Source organism: Eschscholzia californica, unplaced genomic scaffold (assembly GCF_041429995.1).
Source record: "Eschscholzia californica isolate CP2 unplaced genomic scaffold, dmEscCali1.0.p SCAF_3, whole genome shotgun sequence".
Lineage (NCBI taxonomy): Eukaryota > Viridiplantae > Streptophyta > Magnoliopsida > Ranunculales > Papaveraceae > Eschscholzia > Eschscholzia californica.
In genome coordinates this window covers 13,019,136-13,042,385 of record NW_028238420.1, presented here as the reverse complement: position 1 = coordinate 13,042,385, position 23,250 = coordinate 13,019,136, and the positions used below count along the sequence as shown (strand labels likewise).

The window sequence follows — 23,250 nt, the reverse complement described above, 5'->3', positions numbered from 1 at the left end:
CCCCAAATACTCCAAATTGTAGGATTTTCTTACTTTTGTTTACTTTATACAACAATTATGTTCTTAGAATCGAAGTGAACAAAATATTTCAACTAATGGGATCTAACTGCGCCCACCCCTTATCTTGTAGTAAATTCCCAATCTGAGCCATTAATTACTAACAGATCCTCGTCGGCCCTAGTAACTTACACAAACACAGGAAGGAGTAAAAGATTCAATCCGCTAATAGCCATCAACCCAAGGAAGATCGTTCTCATCTTCGCAGCATTGTAAGTTTACACTAAACCTGCATATATTCGATAGCCTAACTCTAACATCAACTAACCACTTCCATTCAGATTTTACTTCCAATGATTCAAAAGAACCATAAGATGAGAGAGATTTAAGTTTTCATAAAGAATATGATATCGATTTTATTACCATTCATTGTTGGTTGTACAGGTCCAGCATGGGCACAATGATCCTCATCTACTTCACACTTGCCATTAACAGGAAAGCTTACTGACCTCTTGACTCAAGATTAGTTTTCGAAATCAAGCACAAGTACCTCACCCTATCTTATTGTCTCTCATGTCTCGTCTCATCCTAGGGGAAAAGGTGAGTTTAGCAGCCTCAGTTCGAATCTTAAACTGTGCACATTACTTCTTCCCCTTCATCTTTTGGAGATTGTATTTGACTTTCATTTTCTATTTCACTGTCTGCTCATATGCAATTCATTCCCGTTGCCTCAAAAGGGAACACAAATCCAAAGCAGCACAATTTTTTGTCGGGATTTTTGGAGTTTTTCTTGGGTGTCCCACTAGAGATGCTCTTACACGGTTATAGTAAACATGGGCAGAATAAAGCCGACTGACCCATCTGCGTATTAGGTCATGTGTGGTGCGCCCAGTGAAGGCTGTCCACCTTGGCAAGATGGCTAAATACCAACCCGCTTCCTGGACCCTTAGTTGTGTAGAAAACCAATTCTTTCGTAATTTTAGCCTTTCCGATACGAAAAATCTATTGTCAACAGAAATCACCGTAAAATTTCTTTAAACCAGAGAATGTTATTAAACTTCACATTCTCACTTTAAAGGATGATACCCACTTGCTCCAAACAAATATTGCTCCAAACAAAATATCCAAAGCAAAACTACATTTAATTAACAAAGATGGTGGTGAAAACAACACCATAAAATCAGCTGACAGTTGAGGTCAAAAAGGGGTGAAATAATAAATTTCCTTACAACAACAACTAAGAAGTTTTAGCCGCCTCCTCAGCTACAGCTTCGAATGTCTCTCCAGCTACAAGCTCAGGGACATCATCATCGTCATCCTCTTGAGCTGCTGCACCTGCACCACCTGGTACCTGTTTCTGGAACTGTTCTGCTAGCTTCCTCAAGTTGTCCAAGTTATCTGGCCCTGTATAAACAACCAAAAAAATCCCAAATTTCATCAATTGAAGGAAAACAATGTTCTCGTTTGAAGCAAGTTATGACCAATAGTGCTTAAGAAATGGCAAGACATGGACATACCTAATTGGTTGATTATATCGGGTAGAAGATCTTGCAATTCTGTAACATAAATAAACAAAGTTTAGTTAAGATCACAATAATATAAATGACATAAAAAAGGCAGTAATCAACTAATACATCATCAGAATGCATAGCCAAATATATTAATTGGTTCAAATAACCCGTCACTTACTCTCCTTAGAAATGGAAACGAGGCTGAATAGAATGACACAATTTATTATTTTGATAACGAAGAAAGTTATAGAGCTTACTTTTTGTTTGAGGAGAACCACTAACAACCCAAGTGTTGGCCGCAATAGAAGCTTGGACTGAAAGAGATATACAAAAGTATTCCTGTATTAGTCACTAATTGCACACAAAATCCACACGCAACTATTGTTCTTACTCACCCTTCCAATTAAAATAAGAAAACGTAAAAACGTTACGTGGTTTAACTAGTTTTACCTTTTGGATTTAGAAATTGAATGACTACGTCGTCTTTGAAAATGTTTACTTCCTCAATAGCTGGAATGGCATTTACACCTACTCTTTTAAGAGTGCTCTGAAGCTTTTTGTCATCCGTCGTTGTGGTCTTGTGGACAGCCTTCTTCTTTCTGTCGATGAGACAAATTAAATGGTCTTCGGTTAAGGCAAGAAAATTAGGGCATATTCAAACTATTTATGCAAAGACCATCTTTTAGGGAAATACGTAATCAAGAATGGAACCTTGGTTTAAAATACTCATCAAAAACACCAAAAATCAGAAAACTATTAGTCTTTTAGCATTCAGAATTGTTCACACTTTCAGACACTGAGATAACCATAACCGTTCTTCAAGTAAAAGGGGAAAGAAAATCAAAATGACACTGAGAAAAGGGTTATTATATAATGTAATAAATGAAACAATCTAATGAAATCAACACACCTTCTAATGCTACCCTTGCCACCAGTGCGGACTGCACTAGCCATCTTCATGAGCTTCTCTCTATCCATCTACATAGGACAAGAGAGAAAGAAGTTAATAGGAGGATACCCAATTCAGCTGCTAGATCTTGGTATCCATAATTCGTATCATACTAAATACCAGCATAGCATCCTAAGCATTTAATATACAAGTTAGTTGATCGGACACTATTGTGTTACTTAATCTAAAGACGAAACTAACTGGTCACTTCAACTATAGAAGTTCCTTGGAACTGGAACTCATAAGAGAATATATCAGGTGTGAGTTCGATTGTGCTCCAGTACTAAAATCAACTATGCAAGGTTTGCACAAGCTCTTACATAGCATGTAGGGTTAATTTATTGCATAGTTGGCACAAATCTGCATGAGGATCTCAAAAATGGAACTGAAACCAACACGAAGTTGGGTTTTTGGCCTAATTTCTTATTCCACTTATGATTTAGTAATGCTTTTTTGGTCCGAAATATTGATTCTAAGGATTAGGGTTAACAGGAATAATAGGCATGTACCTGAATAAATTTTATCTAGTCAACAATAAAGTAAAGAATGGGAATCTAATTCACTGGGAAATCTTGAATATGCCATTGAAATTTCTTTACAAATTCTTGTCTGGATTTCATTTTGGGAAAAAATTGACCCAAAAATCGTTGTTTCTTAGATAAAAATCGTTATTTTTTCTAACAGTATAGTTGATTTATCTACTTCGCGAAGGAAATTGAGACATTAATGCATCAGATATCCTCCAAACTACAGACGAAGAAAACAACCACAAAGAACTAATACTTAAAACCCTAATAAATTAAGTACAATCATGATATGTGTTGTAACCGAAACATAAGCCCTAATAGAAGATCAGATAACACATTTGAAACACTAAAAGAACTCAGAGAGAAAGAGAGATTAGGTACCTTCAGAGGGTTTTGTTGACGAGGACGGGGGAATTAGGTTTAGCACGCCGAAAGTAGAGAGACCTAGCTTCGTTGCGAAAATGAAAAAGTATATATATAGCCTAAGTCTGCAAATTTCAAATATACCCCTCTTATCTAACATTTCTTTTGTGACATTCACTCCCTCGGAAGTGTATACACCACATGAACGAATATCATCGGTTGGAGATTTTTTTTTGGACTAAGGAGATTCCGAAGAGTTGTTCGTGGTGTTGGAGAAGGATACTCGGTTGTAGGAAGTTGGCTAGAGATTTGGTATAGTAGCTGATCCATGATGGCTCTAACACCTAATTTTTGAGGGACGTTTGGCATCCAATGGGTCCATTAGCAGATTACCTTATTTCTAATAGACGGTTTGATACAAACGTAAGGGAGGACGCCTTAGTTTCAGACTTCTTAACGAATGGACGGTGGGTTATCTTCATCAGCTTCAGCTGAATTTTGTTGAGGTCTTTAACTCCTTAAGTGAAGTCGAGATAGGTGGATTGGAGAAAGACACGGTTGTCTGGAAAGTTACAAGTTCGGGACAATATACTGTGAGGGATACATATCACGATATACGGAGGAAAAGGGACTAGGTTAATTGGTCTAAATTGGTCAGGTGTCAGGAAGGAATCCCGAGACATTCTTTCATCACTTGGGTTGCCTTGAAACGAGGCCTAAAAACAAAAACAAAATTGCGTGCTCGGGGTCTCGAAGTGGATAATGTATGTCCATTTTGTCGAGGCACAACGGAGACAAATGGACATCTTTTCTTTCAATGTCCGTTTTCACTTCAAATCTGGTCGAAACTACTTGATTTATTGGGTGTAACCAGGAATCACACCGCCCAGTGGTCTGATGGAATTGAGTGGAGTGTAGCCACTTTTCACGGCAATACAGCTCTGGGCAGAATTGGAAGTTTAGTTTTTAATGGCTATTTCTATTATATTTGGAAAGAACGAAATAATCAGATCTTTCGAATGGAGGAAAAGACTCAGCAACTACTCTTCATGGATGTTGTGAGTGACATCAAGATAAAGGTGGTTGGTTGGAGGAATAAACCGAGTGGGCTTGATGGGGCCCAACAAATTCTTGACAAATGGAACTTGGCAATTCCACTTTTGGTCAAGGCAGCAATAACATGTAAATGGGCTGGACCATCTTCAGACCAAATTCTTATTAACACAGACGGGGCTTTTGACGGGCAATCATGTGGTTATGGTGCGACATTGAGAAATAATCAAGGGGACGTCATTGTTGCAGCGGCGGTACAAACACCAAAAGTTTCAGTGATAACCCATGAAATGCAAGTGATGAGACATGAAAATGTCCCATCTGAATCTCTTAACTCGGGTTAGTTAGTTCAGTACGAGCTGTTACTCTGATGATTTTGTTTGTTTCTCTTGTCCAGGTATCTTCTAAGGAATTATGCGCGAAAAGTGGCTAAAATCGGACGAAAGACATATTAGGGGCATTTCGTTCATTTGGTGGTATTGGTGCTCTGGAAATTTTGGCAAAAATTGATACTGGGATAAAAACTAGAGTTTAAGACGAACTCGTGGGTGAAAACAGAAGTGAAATCGGAGTCCGGATCAGGGAGATAGTCCAAGTCAAAGTTTGGTCAAAGTCAGTTGACTAAATCAGACTTTGTCACACGTGGCACAAATCCGGAAAGGCAATTTGAAATTTCGGTACATATTCGGGACTTCAAATGAATACCGATCTGGTACATGCAGCCACGAAAGTTCGGTACTCCTTTTCCAGATCCGTTGAGGGTGTTGCAACACGTCCTCAGATATACCATCCGACGGCCATTGCAATTTGTTTCGTTGGTCCGTGAAACACCGTAGCCTCCCTATTTCCAGCTAATTGCACGTGATTGGTACCTTCATACAAAGAAAGGATTCTCAAGAATTAGGATCAGGTACTTTGCATGCCCATGTTTCAGTGGACCCGCATTAATCAAACGGATGTGGTCATTTATAAACACGTGGCACCATCCCTAAAGTTGGTTTTATCTTCTTCTGCTAGTCCATGACATAGCATATCAGCCTCACTTTGACAGCCAATGAATATGGTAGTTACTACCCATTTCTCTCTTATTTAAAATTCCCACTTACCTATTAGCTTTCTTCTTTCTAAAAAATGAGAAAACCCACTCCTACCCATTAAAGAAAGAACAAAGCTGAGTATGTTTGGAAGGATGGAAAGGAGAATAATGGAGGATATTTTTCTTCATATTCTCGGCTTAAGAAGAGAATCATGGGATGTTAGCTGGAGATAAAATCATAGATGGAAAGATTAACTTCTCTGATGGATATATTTAGAGATAAAATAGTAAACAGTAGATAGGAATTGATCCGATGACTGATTTGAGAGAGATTTCTTACTGATAAATGGATTGGATTGGTTGAAGATAAAAATTTCTTCTCATATAGCTCAGGAAATTTGGAGGATTCAATGGATATTTTCTAGACAGAGAGAGATCAAAGGAGATTCGGGAGATTGATGGGATTTCTCTGAATACAGAAACATTTAGAGAGAAATTAGAGCTGCTTCTTTCAGCTATATAAAGACCAGAGAACAGGAGAGAAGGATTATCTCATCTTTGGGGAGATCCTCCCTTAAGCTAAAACAGAATACATTCAATAGAGGGAGAACCAGAGCATCATCATCTTCTTATCTTTCTTTTCTTTGTATTTCTTTTTGTGAGAGAAAGTAAAAACAATATAGACAAGAGAGAGAGATTTTGTTAGAGAAACTACTTTTAGAGTGAGAAAGAGAGAAAACAGAGTACAGAGAGAGAATTGTAAAGGGAGACAAATTTCTATATATTTTCTTTTTTTCTCTTCTTTGTTAAAAGAATTTATTTTGGTGAGAAGAGAGATAGAGAGAACAAAACTTCTTAAATCTTTTTGTGAGAGAGAGATTAAAGAAAATGGTTCTTTGAGTTTTCTTTTTGTCCTTGTGAGAGGGACTCTCATCAACATTAATCGACCTTCTTCATCTACATCAATGTTCATCACCATTATCATGGAAGCTTAATATTGGGTGATATCTCTTTTGTCTTCTACTCTTGATTCTTATGTTAAAACTCTTTGTAATGAATTTGATAACTATGAGTACCTAAATATCTCAATCTAGGATTTTTAATGAAGTTTTAACGTATGATGTTGATGTTCCGTTCATGTCTATTATCTTAATGTTCTTTAATCGTAGTAATATTAAATTCTAGGTGTTGATATACGAAGATTGCTTCACTAACGATGCTTTTGATTTGATGGTTCATGTTTAGATTAAATTCTTTAATGAATCATGCTTATAGATTGATAGTTAGTAGTTGCAACTTTAATATTTCGATACTTTGAATTTAGACTTTAGCGTTATTTGGTTTCAATTCGACTATTTTCCGAGGTTTGGTATGATCGGTTACCAAAACTTGAGTGATAAGAAAAGATAAGCATGTTTAGTTCATCACTAATATTTGTTAAAACAGATTCTAAAATCCTAGACTTCTCCCCAATTTGAGTTCATTTATTTTATTTGTTTTAGTACTTTAGTATTTTATCACTAAAATCATAAAAACAAAATCAAAACCAAAACCGTACTATTTCTAAGTTTTAGACTAGGTTTAACTAGTCTCTGAGGAACGAACCGGTCTTACCGGAAAAATTACAACTTGACACCCGTGCACTTGCGGGTGTAGACCTATTTAGGGTAACCTTTTAGGCCCATCAGCAAGGTATCCGGATGGGATTACTACTTGCAAATAAATTTGGAATTGGACGTGTTAAGATCGCCACCGACTCCTCATTGGTTGTTCAGATTTTAACAAATACCGAAAGCCTTCCACCATGGCAGATTGAACGATTGGTACGTGAGATCAGGGCTATGTGGCGCACCATGGAGGATTGCTCCATCACCCATGTGTATCGCGAAATAAACCCAGCAGACCATCTATCGAAAATGAAACCGGATTCGGGATATGTAGAAGTAGAACCGAACACATTGCCGCTTGAACTAGAGAAGATTGTGAAGGAAGATAAGCAGGGAACAATAAGAGTTAGGATTAAGTGAATTTTGAGGTTGTTTAGAGTTTTTTTTGGTTTTGTTGTTTCTTTCCTTTGTTGAGTTTGAAGTTCATTATCATCAGTTTGGTTTATTCTTTTATAGTTCCTCTTTGTAAAGGGTAGGGTCCCTTCAACCCGCTGACAAATTCAAATAAAAAAATACTGGGTCTAACATTTGACATTCCAAGTAGTGGAAAATGTTGACATAAACTCCAAAACCAGTTTAGTTAAGCTATAGACCAGTTCTTGTTAGAGTTCGAATTAGGCGATTATCGTGCTTATCACATCTTTGATGTATCAATGTCATTGTAATGACTACGTAAATCGTAGTTAATTTCCCCAAAAAAAAATGAATATACGTGGGTGTCGTTTCTAGTGGAAACAAACAATTCTATAATCTCAATTCTTAGAGTTAAGTTTGCGAATTCTACTCTTAGTCATTGAAGATAAGTTTTGGAGGTATGATCTCAACCCTTGGAGATTAGTTTGGGAGTTGTAATCTTAGTTGTTGAAGATGAGTCTATACTCTAAAAGATGTTTTCCTCCCACACTATATAGATAATGAAAACATTGTGAACTAAATAAGCATTAACAATCATTATTTGAGATAATTCAGAAAATAAAGGTCATTGATGATACAAAAAATAGTCATCAGTAGACTATCATAAAAAAGCCCAACAGGTCAAGTCGTCTCAAGGCAACATGAACGTTGAGCCTAAAGAGGTTTGTCACCTAAGCTCATAATCGGGAGGTCAGCAAGATCGACTTAGGAGCTTCAACCCTGCCCCGCCTCAAATACAACCAGGTCTACTCTGGGATTGGCAAGTAGTACAAGGGGCCCTCGTAAGCAAGTCTGATGCCTCAAGCCCTGAACATGAGAGGGTATAAGTGCACCACACGCTTACCAACTCAATCCTGAATCTTCGCAAAGATCTCAGTTGACCAAGATCTTAAGTATTTAAGTAACTTGGGCTTTAAGAGTCTCAAAGGAGGAAACGTCTCCTAAAGACCTATCAACTCGGCAGGATGTCAAGCAAAGATCCTAAAAAAAATGAAACTTCAAAATATCCAAGATACGAGATAAACTCAAAAAGGGAACCCTAAATCTCCTAACTTCTGAAGAGTAATCTAAATCCCGAAAGGTAGATCTAAACCACTTCATCCACACCGTCTGTCAACAGTCGGTCCAAAGCAGTCTACAAAGGGCACCAAATCACCTCGAAGAGAAGGTACGTTGAATCCAGGAACTCCAAGGTTCATTCGATACTCAATTCTTTAACGGTCAGAAATCTTTCCGCGAGCATGGCTTCATCTGAAAGACGCGCCACCATCTCTTAATCTGTCTCGTGATGCACCATAATGTTCTCACTTAACAATTAAGATTGGAAACCAATATTCATTCCTACTCTTCTTCTCTCTCTCGTTTTTATCTATTAAAAGTTAGAACAATCGTTAGAAATAGAGAGAAATCGTGAGAATTGTTGCAAAGAAGGAAACCTCTTTTCTTATCTTGTTATTGAGTCGAAGACAAGAGATTTTCAGAAAGAAGGAGAGGAACCGAGTGTGATTAAAGGAAAATATTCGACAGATTTTGTCCTCTGTTATAGAAATGGAAAGAAGGGAGATTAAAGTTATATTTTGGAGAGAGACAATTGAGTTTTCTCTTGATATGGCAAGAGATTGAACAAGAAAGCTAGATATTGAGCAAGATGATTTCGACATCCTAGAGAGGGAAAGTAAGATTCGAAAGTAGCCTCAGAAGGAAGGAAATGGCTGGAGATTGTTTGATGTAGAGAGAGAGGATGCTGAGTATGGAAATAGGAAGATTTGTGAAGATGGAAAGATTCAGAGATGCTAGTTCGGTTGGTGTATAAAGAAAACAGAGAGAGTTATCATTTGGAGGATCATCTCGGACTGAAACTAAAACAGGGAACATCGCTATCATCTACATCTTCTTCTTCCTCTAGTTTCTTTTCTTTTTGTGAGAGAAAGTAAGGAATAGAGAGAGAGCGAGAGATATTTTTGTAGTGAGAGAAAGTGAGAAACACAGAAATTAAGAGAGAAATAGAGATTGATCTATAGAGAGAGAAGATTGTTTTCTAATTATTTATCTAATAAAATCTTCATCATCTTCCATTTGGTGGTGTTAGTTGTTTCTGATTGAAACAAGAAACAGTAAAAATAGAGAGAAAGTTTGTTGGAGAAGAAGACCGCGTTTGGTGAAGAAGTTCTGCTGGAAAATAATTTTCGCTTGTTGCTGGAAAATTATTTTCTCTAGGGGAGTGTTTGGCTGCCAGCTAGAAAATCAGTGAGAAAATTGTGGTTATTCTTTTATGTTCTCTCTTTCTCTTTCATACTTATTAGTTATTTATCTGTTTATCATGAGTAGCTAAACACCTAATCTAGGGTTAAGATGAAGCTTTAGTTATGTATGAGCAAATGGCCTTTTTAACAAAATATCTTTGATGAGTTTTAATGTTACAAAGTTTAAATTCTTAGCGTTCGATTCACGAAATCTCTTTCATTAGTTATTCTTACATTTTTATGTTTCATATTTAGACTTATTGTCTTTAATGTCTCGTGCTTAGGGTTTGATATCTAATAGTTAGATTAGTTTCTTTGTGTCAATACGTTAGAATTAAACTACAAATCGATTATCTAGTTTTCATAAAGACGATCTTTCGAGATCGGCACGAGTAGTTACCGATTCTTGAGTTATTAGGTCATAACTTGTACGTATTAAGGTGGATTCCGAAACCCTAGGTTTTCTCTTAATAAGTTTCTTCATAAATTATATTTTCGTTGTTTTAATCAAGTTTGTTATTTTTTATCGTCTCATCACAAAACTCAATTTCAAAGAAAACCTTATTAGTTATAGGATTTAGAATAGATTGACTTAGTCTCTGCGGATCGACCCCGGTCCTATCAGGAAATTACTACTTAACACCCGTGCACTTGCGGGTGTAAACCTTTTAAGGAAACTTTCTAGGCCCATCAACCCTAGATACAAGATTGGTTACTCATTAAATTTAGAGACATATACATTGATAAAACAAAATATATGGAAATAAATGAGACAAAAAAAAATCACCTAATTCCTTGCTCCAAATGGTTTCCAAGTATGATCCAAATTATGCTCCAAATCCAATTAATAGCACTTTGAGAATAGGTGAAAGTTGAGAGGTTTAGAAAAGAAATTAGAATGGAATTGGTTGTAGAAAAGAAATGGGAGAACAAAATGGGATAGAGTTAGAATTTAGATCTAGAAATGAGAAAAGAAAGAAATTGAGAGGAAGAGAGGAAGGTGGCTAAGATGGTAGAATAAGATGACTTTAGGATTTTACTACTATAATAGGAAGGGGAGAGAGAGAGAGTGGTGGTCTCTTTAAGGTCTTTATGTATAGTTAAGGTTTAATGGTAGAAAAGAGAGGACGTAAGGGCTACTTTTGGAATTTTAGGGTTAAAATGTGAAAAAACCCTAAACTAATCAAGTGACACCGTCGGCTAGGGGTTGTACAACAAAAGAGGGACATGTGTCGGCTGGAAAGATGGCTGGAAAATTTGGCCGTTAGGGTATGCATTCACGCCGCTAGCATGCTTCGCGGTCACACAGATTTGATGTGAGTGTCCCAACCGATGTCGTTGATCTGAGAAGCGCGGGAGAGGACGACAGATGTGATGCTCGCGTGTCCAAGACTACTGAACTACGCTGCTCCGCGTTATGTTGAGTCTTGATTGCCTACCATGTGTCGGTTGCTGGTAAACCTGGCGTGGCATCAACGACAACCGTCAGATGAAAGAAACGAGGAAGCCAACAGACAAGATTAAAAGGTGGGTGCGGGACTACGAAACTAAGAGGCAACGGTATATACTGGATCTTCTTCTTTAGGCCCCATTTCGATGTTCATCAGAGACACAAAACTTAGATGCGACAGCCTCCGAGTAGAGCCATGTGTCCTCGGTATACCCCGCGTCAGAATCTACCCCGGTAAAGTCCCGAGTGTTGACCGAATGCGTCCAAATTATTGATCTGACTTTGACTTCACATAATTCCCTCGTCCGGACTCTGAATTGACTTATGTTTTCTCCTACGGATTCGTCTTAGACTCTACTTTTCACACATGCACATATCGTGGTCTAATTTCCCAGAATACCATTGAGTCTAAATGACCAAAATACCCTTTGTGTACCTCTCGCCCGTTTTTATCCGTTTTCACACCTAACTCTGCAAAGAACACCTAATCACGAAAATCAACCATTTTATTATAATAAAGTCTCGAAAATGACTAACTTGCCTAAATTAAACGACTCAGATGGGACATTTTCATGACTCATCAATTACATTCCCTAATTCTTTCAACTCATAGGAGAATCAAATGGGAACACTCAGATAATGTGATTTCTCTCTACGCCTCTCTCTCTTACCGGTATATCTCTATCTCTGTCTCTGTCTCTGTCTCTCTCTCATTTCCCTCATCTTTCTCAACTCACGGGAGAAATCACATTAACTGAGAGATATCTTTCTCTTTGCATTTAATAGCTTTGGTTTGGAGGTATTTCTCTTTCTCTCTGGAACTGTTCATCTTCATCTTAGATTCATCTCCTATTTTCGTTGATTCATGTTTATTTTTTTTTGCAGCTTCAAATTCATCTATTTTGTTTCTAACAAGCGAGTTTTATTTCATGTTTAGTTGATTCATGTTTAGTGTCTCTCTAAATCACTTTACTTTAGCTTTATTTCAGCTTAGAAGAGTTTATTACATGGAAGATAGGTATTTGATAAATTGTCTCATAGAAAAATGTTAGTCTAAGATCTATACAGTAAGGGAAAAATGTAGTGTAAAAGTCATAATACTAAATCATCCACTACATAATGATTATAAGACTATTATAAGAATAATAACTATTACCACCAAGGTTTATGCATATAAATACTGGGTGAAGAAAGAAAGAGAAGTTATTGTATTCTTTATAAGAAATAAATATAACGTACTTGACCTTGATGCACAATGCATTTAATTTTGTTTACTTATATTATGTGTCGATAACAATTACAAATTGTCGATATAAAAGCCACACCACCATGGTCATATATATTGGTATACCTTTAGTTATATTAAAATATCTATAATAAACATTTAAGTCTCTGTCATCATATATATTTACTTCAATAGGCAATCATCACAATAAATGAGCATACACATTTGGGTAAGCGTGGAAGGATTAAAGCTAGCATTTATAAAGAAGGTGAATCGTCTAGCTGCGCTTGAAATACGTTTGTTAGTATATTTTCTTAATACGGTCAGTGAATCAACTCCACCAACACCTTCATTCACAGAAAGTACACCCACTGAGACTTTAGTCCGTCACTAACTTGGGATTAATGGAAGTTGAGTGGTCCCATTGAAAACACTTCATTGACTTGATGAAAATTAGTGAACTCTCGTACAAATTCTCCATTAATTGGGACATGATCGATCAACAGCTCTAAACATCCGTAGCCGTAGAAACGACGACTTAGATATTTCAATCCTCCAAATTATCCAGGACACTTCAGTAAATCATAATGTATGCTTCCCAATTTATGTCCAGGCTCACGCAATTTTAATGCAGTGGAAAGCGCCCGACAAAGATATACCCGTTAGTCTATGCTATAGTGCATCAACTAATAGACGACGCTATAATCTACCTACAACTGAAGAAATTGTCGTGATAATCTCGGGAGATGGCACCGAAGTAACTTCATCATGTGATATAATCTTGCACTTGAATGGGGATAATGAATTAATGAGAATATCAGACTGTCTCCCTGCTTATTTCTCCTTGCATTATGTTTTGCTGGGAGTTGGGATGGGAGTTCGAGCTAAAGCAGTGAGATACAAAATTGAACCGGATAAGTTGAAAACGCTAGTGTTTACATGTGTTGCTAGTGTTTACATCTAAACAAAATATGAAGATAAAATTGGTAAAATCAGATTAAGAAAAGCTTGATTGAGATGTACATGTATTGCTAGTGTTTACATGTGTTATTGTATAGATACAACCTGTTTTAGAATGTTGCTTTGAGTAGTTTTTTGCTGTTAGAAATGCCTAATAGCTTAAGTTTTTGGTTTGCTGTTGAGATGTTTGTATTATAATAGCTCTTTGTTGACTTTTCTTTAGATTCATTGTAGTTTCCTATAATGAAAGACTGCTTGTATTTGAATTTTTGTTTCAATAAAAGGGTGAGGGTCCCTTCAATCCCTGCTGACTTCTGCAAAAAAAAAGTAGAAAACGTCTAACTTAGACGCAGTCCTACAACTATCGTCTATTCCAGCCAAGGTTTGAAAATATGATTTTACGCCTCGAGGCGGTGCCTCGGTGCACGCATCGATGCGTAAAATACGAAAACAAAAATTTGTTAAAGATAATGACATCAACTATGTTAAAATATATCATAACAAGTTTTTGTATTTAAATACCATAAAATATATTAAAACCTGAAAATAGTAAAACTAGAAAGTATTCATTGTAAACTGTAACGATTAGTAACTGTTAACAGCTGGTACCATAAAGTATTCATTAAGTACGCAACAGAGAAAAAACAAAGAAGCAGAGAGAAACAATTCCTTTATATGCAATTGGAAAAGTAAAAGAAGAACAAGAAGCAAACAATTAAAAACTAGACAGAGAATTGGTACATGTAGCAGGCTAGCGGTAGTAAATGTAGAGGAAAAGATGGAAGATGGTACATGTAGCAGGCTAGTAGTAGACTAGCAATAGTAAAAGTAGAAGAAGTCAGTGACTAAAAATTGTAAAGAGATAAACACTTGCCAAAAAGTAGAAGAGATAAAAGATTACTAAAGAAGTAGAGAGACTGACTTGTAGCAGCAAGCCATCAACCAACAAGAAAAGTAGAAGAAGATTGAAAATAATGCATTTTTTTCTGACCCAAAAAAATTTACGCCTTGAGGCGCCTCAGGTACGCGTCACCTCGAGGTGTATGATACAACCGTATCTTAAAATCTTGATTCTAGCGTACTGATGAATATTTAACTATATTAATGGCGTGTAATTTATTCCAAAAGCTTTTAGTGGATGCATGGGCCTCAACCGAGTAGGATCACTTCAATTAAATTAGACTTCATCAGAACCAATTGCGTTCCGAACTTTATAATGGTCTCACAGATATTGCAAGTGACGGATTGCGTCCTGGTCAAGTACGTCTTCGGTTTATCTTGTCATCCTCATTTACATGTAGTAGTAGGCCTTTGTTTGAAATCTATCAAGACTCCATGACAATCACACGTTAACACCATCATCAAGATATTTTCTTAACAATGATCGCAAACCCCAAAGGACCAGAGATAACAACTGAACTATTATCAAATCAAATCGCTATTGATCGACCTGACTTAGTTGTGCGTGTCTTTGAGTTAAACGCAAAAAAAATTAATGAGTGTAATTTATAAGGACAGTCTATTAGAAAAAGCTGAGACTCATGTTTACACAATAGAGTTTCAGAAACGTGGATTGCCACATATGCATGCTCTAATTTTCCTTCAACAAAAAGAAAAAATTCACACCCATGCTGAGGTAGATAAATTCATTTGTGTAGAATTTCCAGATCAAGATACTGATCCCCTACTTTTTGAGACGGTTAAAAATTGCATGATACACGGTTCATGTGGTTTACGACGTCCTACGTCACCGTGCTTGATAAACGAAAAATGCTCAAAAAATTACCTCGATAAGTTTGTGGATAAAACAACTATAGGGGAAGATGGATACCCAGTATATTGTCATCGTAATGATGGTCATGCTTTCATTGTTCGAGGTCATTTAGTTCATAATAGGGATGTTGTTCCTTATAATCCTCACATCTCCAAATTATTTGATTGTCACATTAATGTGGAAGTTTGTCCAAGTATGCGATGTGTCAAATATATAAACAAATATAACTATAAAGGAGATGAGCGTACTACAATAGTTGTGGGCACAACATATAAGATTCAACAATATCTTGACTCTTGATATATTGCAGCACCGGAGGCGGCATGGAGAATATTTGGTCATTTACTGCATGAAGAATATCCATCTGTTGATAGGTTGGTTGTGCATTTACCTGGTATGCATCATATAGTTTTCCATTTTAATGGCTTTTTTCTTCCGTTGTGGCATGGATCAAACTGCAAGAAAATACACTTATCAAGAATTTCCACATCACTATGTGTGAGAAAAACAATCTAAATTGTGGATGAAACGGAAAAAAAGTTTTGCAATTGGAAGAACGTATTTTGTTAATCCTAATGAAGACGAAAATTATGTTTACTATTATTGTTAATCGTTGTGAAAACCCTAGTGTCATTTGAATCGTTATGTACTGTAAATGAAAGGTTGTACGTATGACACATTCAAATCTGCATGTGTTACCCGTGAACTTTTAGAAGATGATGGTGAATGGGTATTATGTTTAGAAGAAGCTGTTGTTATAAACACAGGTTACCAATTACGGAGATTGTTTTCTATCATTTTATTAGAATGTACTCCACAAATTCCATCTTATTTATGGGATAGGTTCGCCCTAAACATTTGTGATGATCTCGCACATCAACTTTGTACTACACGAGGTATTACCGAACCAACAAACTCTCAACTAGAAGATCTCAGATTACACCTCCTCAACTAAATCCTCTTAGAGTACGGTAAAACTCTTAAAAGACGATTTTCCATCTATGCCTCAATCGCATCAATAATGGAATCAAATTCAGGCAATCGATTTATATGGGAACACGTGCAACTAGAAGCATCAATCAATGAAACGGAACTGACTGCAAAAGTTGACCTTCTCAATAGTGCACAAACAAACGCTTTTAAGTCTATTACTCAATCAGTAAGTAACGCTGAAGGATTATTATTTTTCCTCAACGGTGGGACTGGAACAGGAACAACATTTTTATACAATACAATTGCAGCAACGTGTCGGAAAAATGGAAATATAGTTATTATTGTAGCTTCATCCGGTATTGCCTCTTTGCTATTGGTCGTAGGGAGAACAACCCATTCAATTTTTCGGATTCCTCTTGATGTGCATGAAGATTTTATTTGCAACATTGGTAAGAAAACAACACTTGCCGATTTATTTCGAGCATCGAATTGATTATAAGGGACGAGGTTCCAATGCAACACAAATATTGCGTCGAGGTTGTCGGTCATTCACTTCGAGATATCTGTGACAACAATAAGCCTTTTGGTAGATTGACTCTTGTCCTTGGTGGTGACTTCCAAAAAATTCTTCTTGGTGTACCAAAGGGAGTCTGGGAGCAAATAGTAGGAGCCTAATTAATGAGATCACTTTTTTGGATCGACATTAAGGTGTTGACTCTATCACAAAACATGCGTCTTCAATCCGGTGGTGCTGACAATCAAATGTTTCAGACTTTCCATGTTCTTTAGCTGATTTTCATATTTTATCTTTTGACATTTCTTTTATAAATTTACACATGTTTAGATGCAAGAGTTATTTTATGTAATATACGTCACACTTTCTTATGTAGGTAGAGACAAATGACTCAAAAATGCGCACCTACCTTCTTACCTAAATAAATGTCGTACTCTGGTAGAACTCACAAATGCAACTTAAATATGATTCAAAATATTACAATCGATTATCTTACACAACGAACCATTTTGTCTGCACGAAATGAAGATGTATCAACAATAAATATATCATCTTTAAGCATTACTCCAGGCGAAATGATCACTTATATGGCTGCTGACAAGATGGCTGAAACTGAAGAAAACGATTACTCTTTAAATGCTCGCTATCCAAACGAGTTTCTTAACTCTCTTAATCCATCTGGATTACCACCATTCAAGTTGTAGTTAAAAATCGATTATCCTATTATGTTGCTAAGGAATCTCTCCTCTAAAGATGAACTATGTAACGGGATTACATTGATGGTTGTCAACTGTGCAACAAGAGTTATTGAAGCAAAAATCCTAACTGGAGATAAACATGGTAACATGGTGTTTATTCCTAAAATCTCTCTAACACCAAGTTCTTCTGGGTTCAACATTCAATTCACAAGGCGTCAGTTTCCTATTCAATTAGCGTAAGCAATGACAACAAATAAGTCTCAAGGCCGGTCAGTCACACATGTGGGAATAGACCTGTGATTTTCAATATTCAGTCACGGTCAATTATATGTAGCTTTATCCAGGAGTACTAACAGCAAGAGGGTGCATATATTATTGCCTGAACAATCATATTTCTTCACCACAACTTATGTTGTTTATAATGAAGTTTTATTGTAATTATTTTTAATATAAATCTTTGATATCAAGACAATTTTGTACTTGACTTTTATCATCTTTATGTAATAATTTTTAATATCAAACTCTCCCCTTTATGTAACTAAGAATATAATTTAATCCCTCTAATGAACACATAAAGCGTTCAATTTGACATCCCGTGTGGGAGGAACGGGTTATACCTAGTATGTAAACAAAGTAGATAGTAACCTAATAATAGAGAAAATGAGGAAACTTGTCCCAAGATTGTTACTTTGGGCCTTACGTGTACATATTCATCTAAAGTATCCGCATAATGATCTAAAAAACACTGTTGCAAATGTTGAGAAGGTTACTAGTAAAATATATGTTTGATTTGCTGATAAATCTTTCTTGAATTGTAGCTACAATCTCTATATTTTTTTGTTCCTAATACTCCAAATTGTAGGCATTTCTTACTCTTGTTTACTTTATACAACATTTGTGTTCCTAAAATCAAAGTGAAAAAAACTAAAATTTGATTCAATGGCATGATTATCGTCGGCATAAACTTCCACAAACACGAGCGAAGGAGTAAAAAATTCAGTCGATAATAGCCATCAACCCAAGTAAAATCCTTCTCATTCTCACAGCTTTGTAAGTTAACACTAAAACTGCATACTTTCCATAGACTATCTCTAACATCAACTAACAAATTCCATTCAGATTTTACTTCCAATGATTCAAAAGAACATAAGGTCAGAGAGACTCAGTTTTGATAAAGAAAATTGGAAATCATGGCATCAATGTTCTTCAGATTCATTGTTTTAGGGTGTGGTGTTGGTGGTACAGGTCAGAGAGAGAGAGGGAGAGAGCAGAAAAGATCTAAAGATGTGTTGAATAAACAAAGTTATCCACCTTGGCAAAATAAAACCCACTGACCTATCTGCCTACCAGGTCGTCGTGGGTGGTGCGTGCCAGTGTAGGCTTTCCACCTCGGCAAGATGGCTAAAATACCAACTGCTTCCTGGACAGTTCGATGTCTAGCTAACCTTTCCACCCTTTCACAATTTTAGCCTTTCTAGTTCGAAATATCTCTGGTTAACCGAAATCACCATCACCGCGAAACCTATTTAAACCAGATGATGTTATTGAACTACACTCGCACTCTCAAGGATGATACCCACTTGCTATAAACAAATAAGGATCACAACCACTTGCTCCAAACAAAATATCCAAAGCAAAACTACATATAATTAACAAAGATGGTTGTGAAAACACCACCATAAAATCAGCTGACAATTAAGGTCAAAAAGGGGAGAAAAATAAATTGCCTTACAACAATAACTAAGAAGTTTTAGCGGCCTCCTCAGCTACAGCTTCAAATGTCTCTCCAGCTACAAGCTCAGGGACGTCATCATCGTCATCCTCTTGAGCTGCTGCACCTGCACCACCTGGTACCTGTTTCTGGAACTGTTCCGCTAGCTTCCTCAAGTTGTCCAAGTTATCTGGCCCTGTATCAGCAACAAAGCCCCCCAAAATCTCATCAATTAAAGGAAAACAATGTTCCGGTTTGAAGTAAGTTATCATCACTAGTACTTAATAAAAGGTAAGAGTAAGACATAAAAATACCTAATTGGTTGATTATATCGGGTAGAAGATCTTGCAATTCTGTAACACAAATAAACAAAAGTCTAGTTAAGATCATGGTAACGTAAATGACATAAGAAAGCCAGTAATCAATCTAATGCATCATCAAAATGCATAGCCAAATTTATTAGATTGTTTCAAACTACCCGTCATTACTCTCCTGAGAAATGGAAATGCGGCTGAATAGAATGACACAATTTATTGTTTTGATAACAAAAAAAGTTATAGAGCTTACTTTTTGTTTGAGGAGAACCACTAACAACCCAAGTGTTGGCAGCAATAGAGGCTTGGACTGTATACACAAGCAACTGTTAATCTTACTTACCCTTCCAATTAAAATAAGAAAACGTTAAAAGGTTATGTAGTTTAACAAGTTTTACCTTTTGGATTTAGAAATTGAATGACTACGTCGTCTTTGAAAATGTTTACTTCCTCAATAGCTGGAATGGCATTCACACCTACTCTTTTAAGAGTGCTCTGAAGTCTTTTGTCATCCGTCGTTGTGGTCTTGTGGACAGCCTTCTTCTTTCTGTCGATGAGATAAATGACATTGAACACTACTGATTAATACAAGTTAACTGGTTGTGGTCATGGGTTAAAGTAATTGGGCATACTCAAACTATCTACGCAGAGAATATCTTTTACGAAAATAACCAATCAAGATTAGAACTTCGGTTTTAAACTACTCATCAAAAACACCAAAAATCAGATTAGTCTTTCAGCATTCAGAAGTGTTCTAACTTTCAGAGTAACAATAACCGTTCTTACTATAAGGGGAAGAAAACCAAAATGACACTGAGAAAAGGGTTCTTTTATAATGAAATGCAAGAAGCAATCTAATGAAATCATCAGACCTTCTAATGCTACCCTTTCCGCCAGTGCGGACTGCACTTGCCATCTTCATGAGTTTCTCTCTATCCATCTGACAAGAGAAAAATAAGTCAGTATGAGGATACCCAAATTAGCTAGAGCTTGGTACCCGTAATATGTATCATACTAAATATCACAGTATAGCATCCTAAGCATTGGATTACATAGTTGAACATTCATGTTTTGAAATACGTTAGTTGATTAGATACTGTAGTGTTACTTAATCTAGAGAGAAACAAACTCCTCACTTCCAATGTTTTAAAATACGTTCTATGCCTCAGCACTCAAGGCAGTTAACTACTCACAAGGCGAAGGGGCGCCTTGAGTCGTACGCATTGATGCGTAAAAGGCGTTTTTGCAAGGAAAATGACATCAATTATGCACAAACAAAACATAGTTTTTCTACTTCACTACCACATTATAAAGTCGTAAGTGATTAATAAACAAATAATTTTGTGTTGGCTTACAACTCAAAAATAGCAGATGACTTCAAATGTGCACGTTTTGTTCTCCAGTTCAAATACGTATGCCCAGAGGCATCAGATGACCAACCTTCGTCAAAATAGTTCCATCAATTTATTTAGGTTTAGGCTCCCCATGTAAGGTTTGCACAAGCTCTTATATAGCATTTAAGGCTTCTAATAGATTGCATATCCATAAGGAAAAAACATGGCTGCTTCGAATCAATACCAACACCAAGTTGGGTATTTGGTCCAATTTACGCTCCCACTTATGATTCGGGTTAACAAGAATAATAAGCATTAAATTGGAATAATTTTTTTTGTTGAGTACAGAATAAATTTTTATTTAGTCAACAATAAACTAAAGAATTACGATCGGGTTCACTGGAAATTCTTGAATATGCCATAGCAACTTCCCTTGCTATTTCCTCACAAGTAAAAAAAGAAAAAAAACGCATAGTTATCATTTTACAAACTCAGACGAAGAAAACAACCATAAAGAACTAATACTTAAAACCCTAATAAATTAAGTACAATCCTGATATGTGTTGAAACCGAAACATAAGCCCTAATAGAAGATCAGATACGAGAGAAAGAGAGATGAGGTACCTTCAAAGGGTTTTGTTAACGAGGACGGAGGAATTAGGTTTAGCACGCCGCAGTAGACTGTAGACAGGCTTAGCTCAGTTGTGGAAATGTAAAATGTTTATATATAGCCGAATGCTGAAAATTTCAAATATGCCCCTCTTTTCTTGCCTTAGGGGGGTAGTGGAGCAAGACTTTCGTAGACATTTGAGAGTCCGCGAAAGTCTCAGGCATTCAAATCCAGACATTTGAGAGTCCACGAAAGTCTGAGGCATTCAAATTCAGATATTTGAGAGTCCACGAAAGTCCGAGGCATTCAAATCCAGACATTTGAGAGTCTATGAAAGTCCGAAGCATTCGATTGTAGACAAAATATGTCCCAGACTTTGGTGGACTTCATAGTTTGATGGATTTGTAAAGGATTTGGGACAAATTTGAAAGTCAAAATGTCTTTCAAAAAACAAGAGACATTTGAAGTCCATCATGTGATCAAACAACAATAATAATAATATTAAAATAATAAATGTCTACCAAATACCCATTAGTGTCCACAATATTTACAGATGTCTACGAAAGTCGAAAAATATATTTTTGAAATGTTAGTATAAACATATTATTTCATGTGATTAAACAATAATAATAATATTAAAATAATGAATATCTACCAAATGTCCATCAATGTCCACAAATATTCACAGAGGTCTACGAAAGTCGAAAAATATATTTTTGATTAGCACAAATATAATATGCATTACACATTTTGTCAATGGACTCAAGATCTTAAAATGTCCCCAGGACATTTTGTCTATGGATCAAATGTCTTGAAATGTCTATAAAGATATTGTCTACAAACTCAAGTCTTGAAAATGTCTATGAACACATGTTGTCTATAAGAAGTCATCCGAAATGTCTATGAAAGTCTACGGGACATTTTGTCTATGAAAGTCAGTGTCCACAATATTTACAGATGTCTACGAAAGTCGAAAAATATATTTTTAAAATGTTAGTATAAACATATTATTTCATGTGATTAAACAATAATAATAATATTAAAATAATGACTATCTACCAAATGTCCATCAATGTCCACAAATATTCACAGAGGTCTACGAAAGTCGAAAAATATATTTTTGATTAGCACAAATATAATATGCATTACACATTTTGTCAATGGACTCAAGATCTTAAAATGTCCCCAGGACATTTTGTCTATGGATCAAATGTCTTGAAATGTCTATAAAGATATTGTCTACAAACTCAAGTCTTGAAAATGTCTATGAACACATGTTGTCTATAAGAAGTCATCTGAAATGTCTATGAAAGTCTACGGGACATTTTGTCTATGAAAGTCTGTGAAAGTCCCGCTCCACTACTCCCCCCCCCCCCCCCCCCCCCCCCCCCCCCCCACATTTTTATTTAGAGACAATTTCACTGCAAGAGTTACTATTAGGGTTATTTCTCAAATAGCCTCACCTTTGTGACCAGTTTCCTGCCTAGCCCCTTACTTTATAAAAAATACTCAGATGGCCTCTTTTTTCAGTTTTCGTTATAACACTGTTAACTAGTCATCACATCTCTTTCCTCCATCTCATCACTTCTCTCTGCCACCTCATCGTCTTCACCGGCGAAGGTCGCCGATCCACCAATTTTCCGGTCGGCGACCTTCATACATATTTATTTTTTCTCTCTAAATTTTTTTCCCTCCTCTCTCTCTAAACAGATTTAGAGAGAGGGGAAGTATGTTTTTGAACAGACCATTGAAGGTTTGTTCAAGAACAAACCTACTCTCTTTAGATCTGTTTAGAGAGAGGAGAAAAAAGATTTAGAGAGATAGGAAAAAAGATTTAGAGAGATAGGAAAAAAATATAATTTTTTTTTTAATGTTTGAAGGTCGCCGACCGAAAAACAGTCGGCCGACGATCTTCGCCAGTGAAGACAATGAGGTGGCGGGTAGATGAGGTGGCAGAGAGAAGTGAT

At 36.3% G+C, this 23,250-nt stretch overlaps 2 protein-coding genes across 4 annotated transcripts; both read right to left on the bottom strand.

Annotated features, from left to right (window-relative positions):
• Nucleotides 1-1,026: 1,026 nt before the first annotated feature.
• LOC147548508 (nascent polypeptide-associated complex subunit beta-like) lies at nucleotides 1,027-21,347 on the bottom strand. 3 transcript variants are annotated; one of them, XM_086668156.1, is made up of 6 exons: nucleotides 21,298-21,347; nucleotides 2,419-2,486; nucleotides 1,959-2,107; nucleotides 1,766-1,822; nucleotides 1,515-1,553; nucleotides 1,027-1,401 (listed from the first exon to the last, which is right to left on the bottom strand). In XM_086668156.1, exons 2-6 carry the CDS (start codon nucleotides 2,484-2,486, stop codon nucleotides 1,235-1,237), a joined length of 480 nt encoding a protein of 159 aa, XP_086524282.1. In that variant the 5' UTR covers nucleotides 21,298-21,347; the 3' UTR covers nucleotides 1,027-1,234. The 3 variants fall into 3 exon arrangements, with proteins under 3 accessions (XP_086524282.1, XP_086524283.1, XP_086524281.1); XM_086668157.1 differs by lacking the exon at nucleotides 21,298-21,347 and adding an exon at nucleotides 3,366-3,667; XM_086668155.1 differs by lacking the exon at nucleotides 21,298-21,347 and having other exon boundaries at nucleotides 2,419-2,492.
• On the bottom strand, nucleotides 18,940-21,432 carry LOC147548507 (nascent polypeptide-associated complex subunit beta-like). Its single transcript, XM_086668158.1, has 6 exons — nucleotides 21,298-21,432; nucleotides 20,212-20,279; nucleotides 19,738-19,886; nucleotides 19,593-19,649; nucleotides 19,340-19,378; nucleotides 18,940-19,221 (listed from the first exon to the last, which is right to left on the bottom strand). The coding sequence occupies exons 2-6, from the start codon at nucleotides 20,277-20,279 to the stop codon at nucleotides 19,055-19,057; spliced, it is 480 nt and encodes a 159-aa protein (XP_086524284.1). The 5' UTR covers nucleotides 21,298-21,432; the 3' UTR covers nucleotides 18,940-19,054.
• Nucleotides 21,433-23,250: the final 1,818 nt, after the last annotated feature.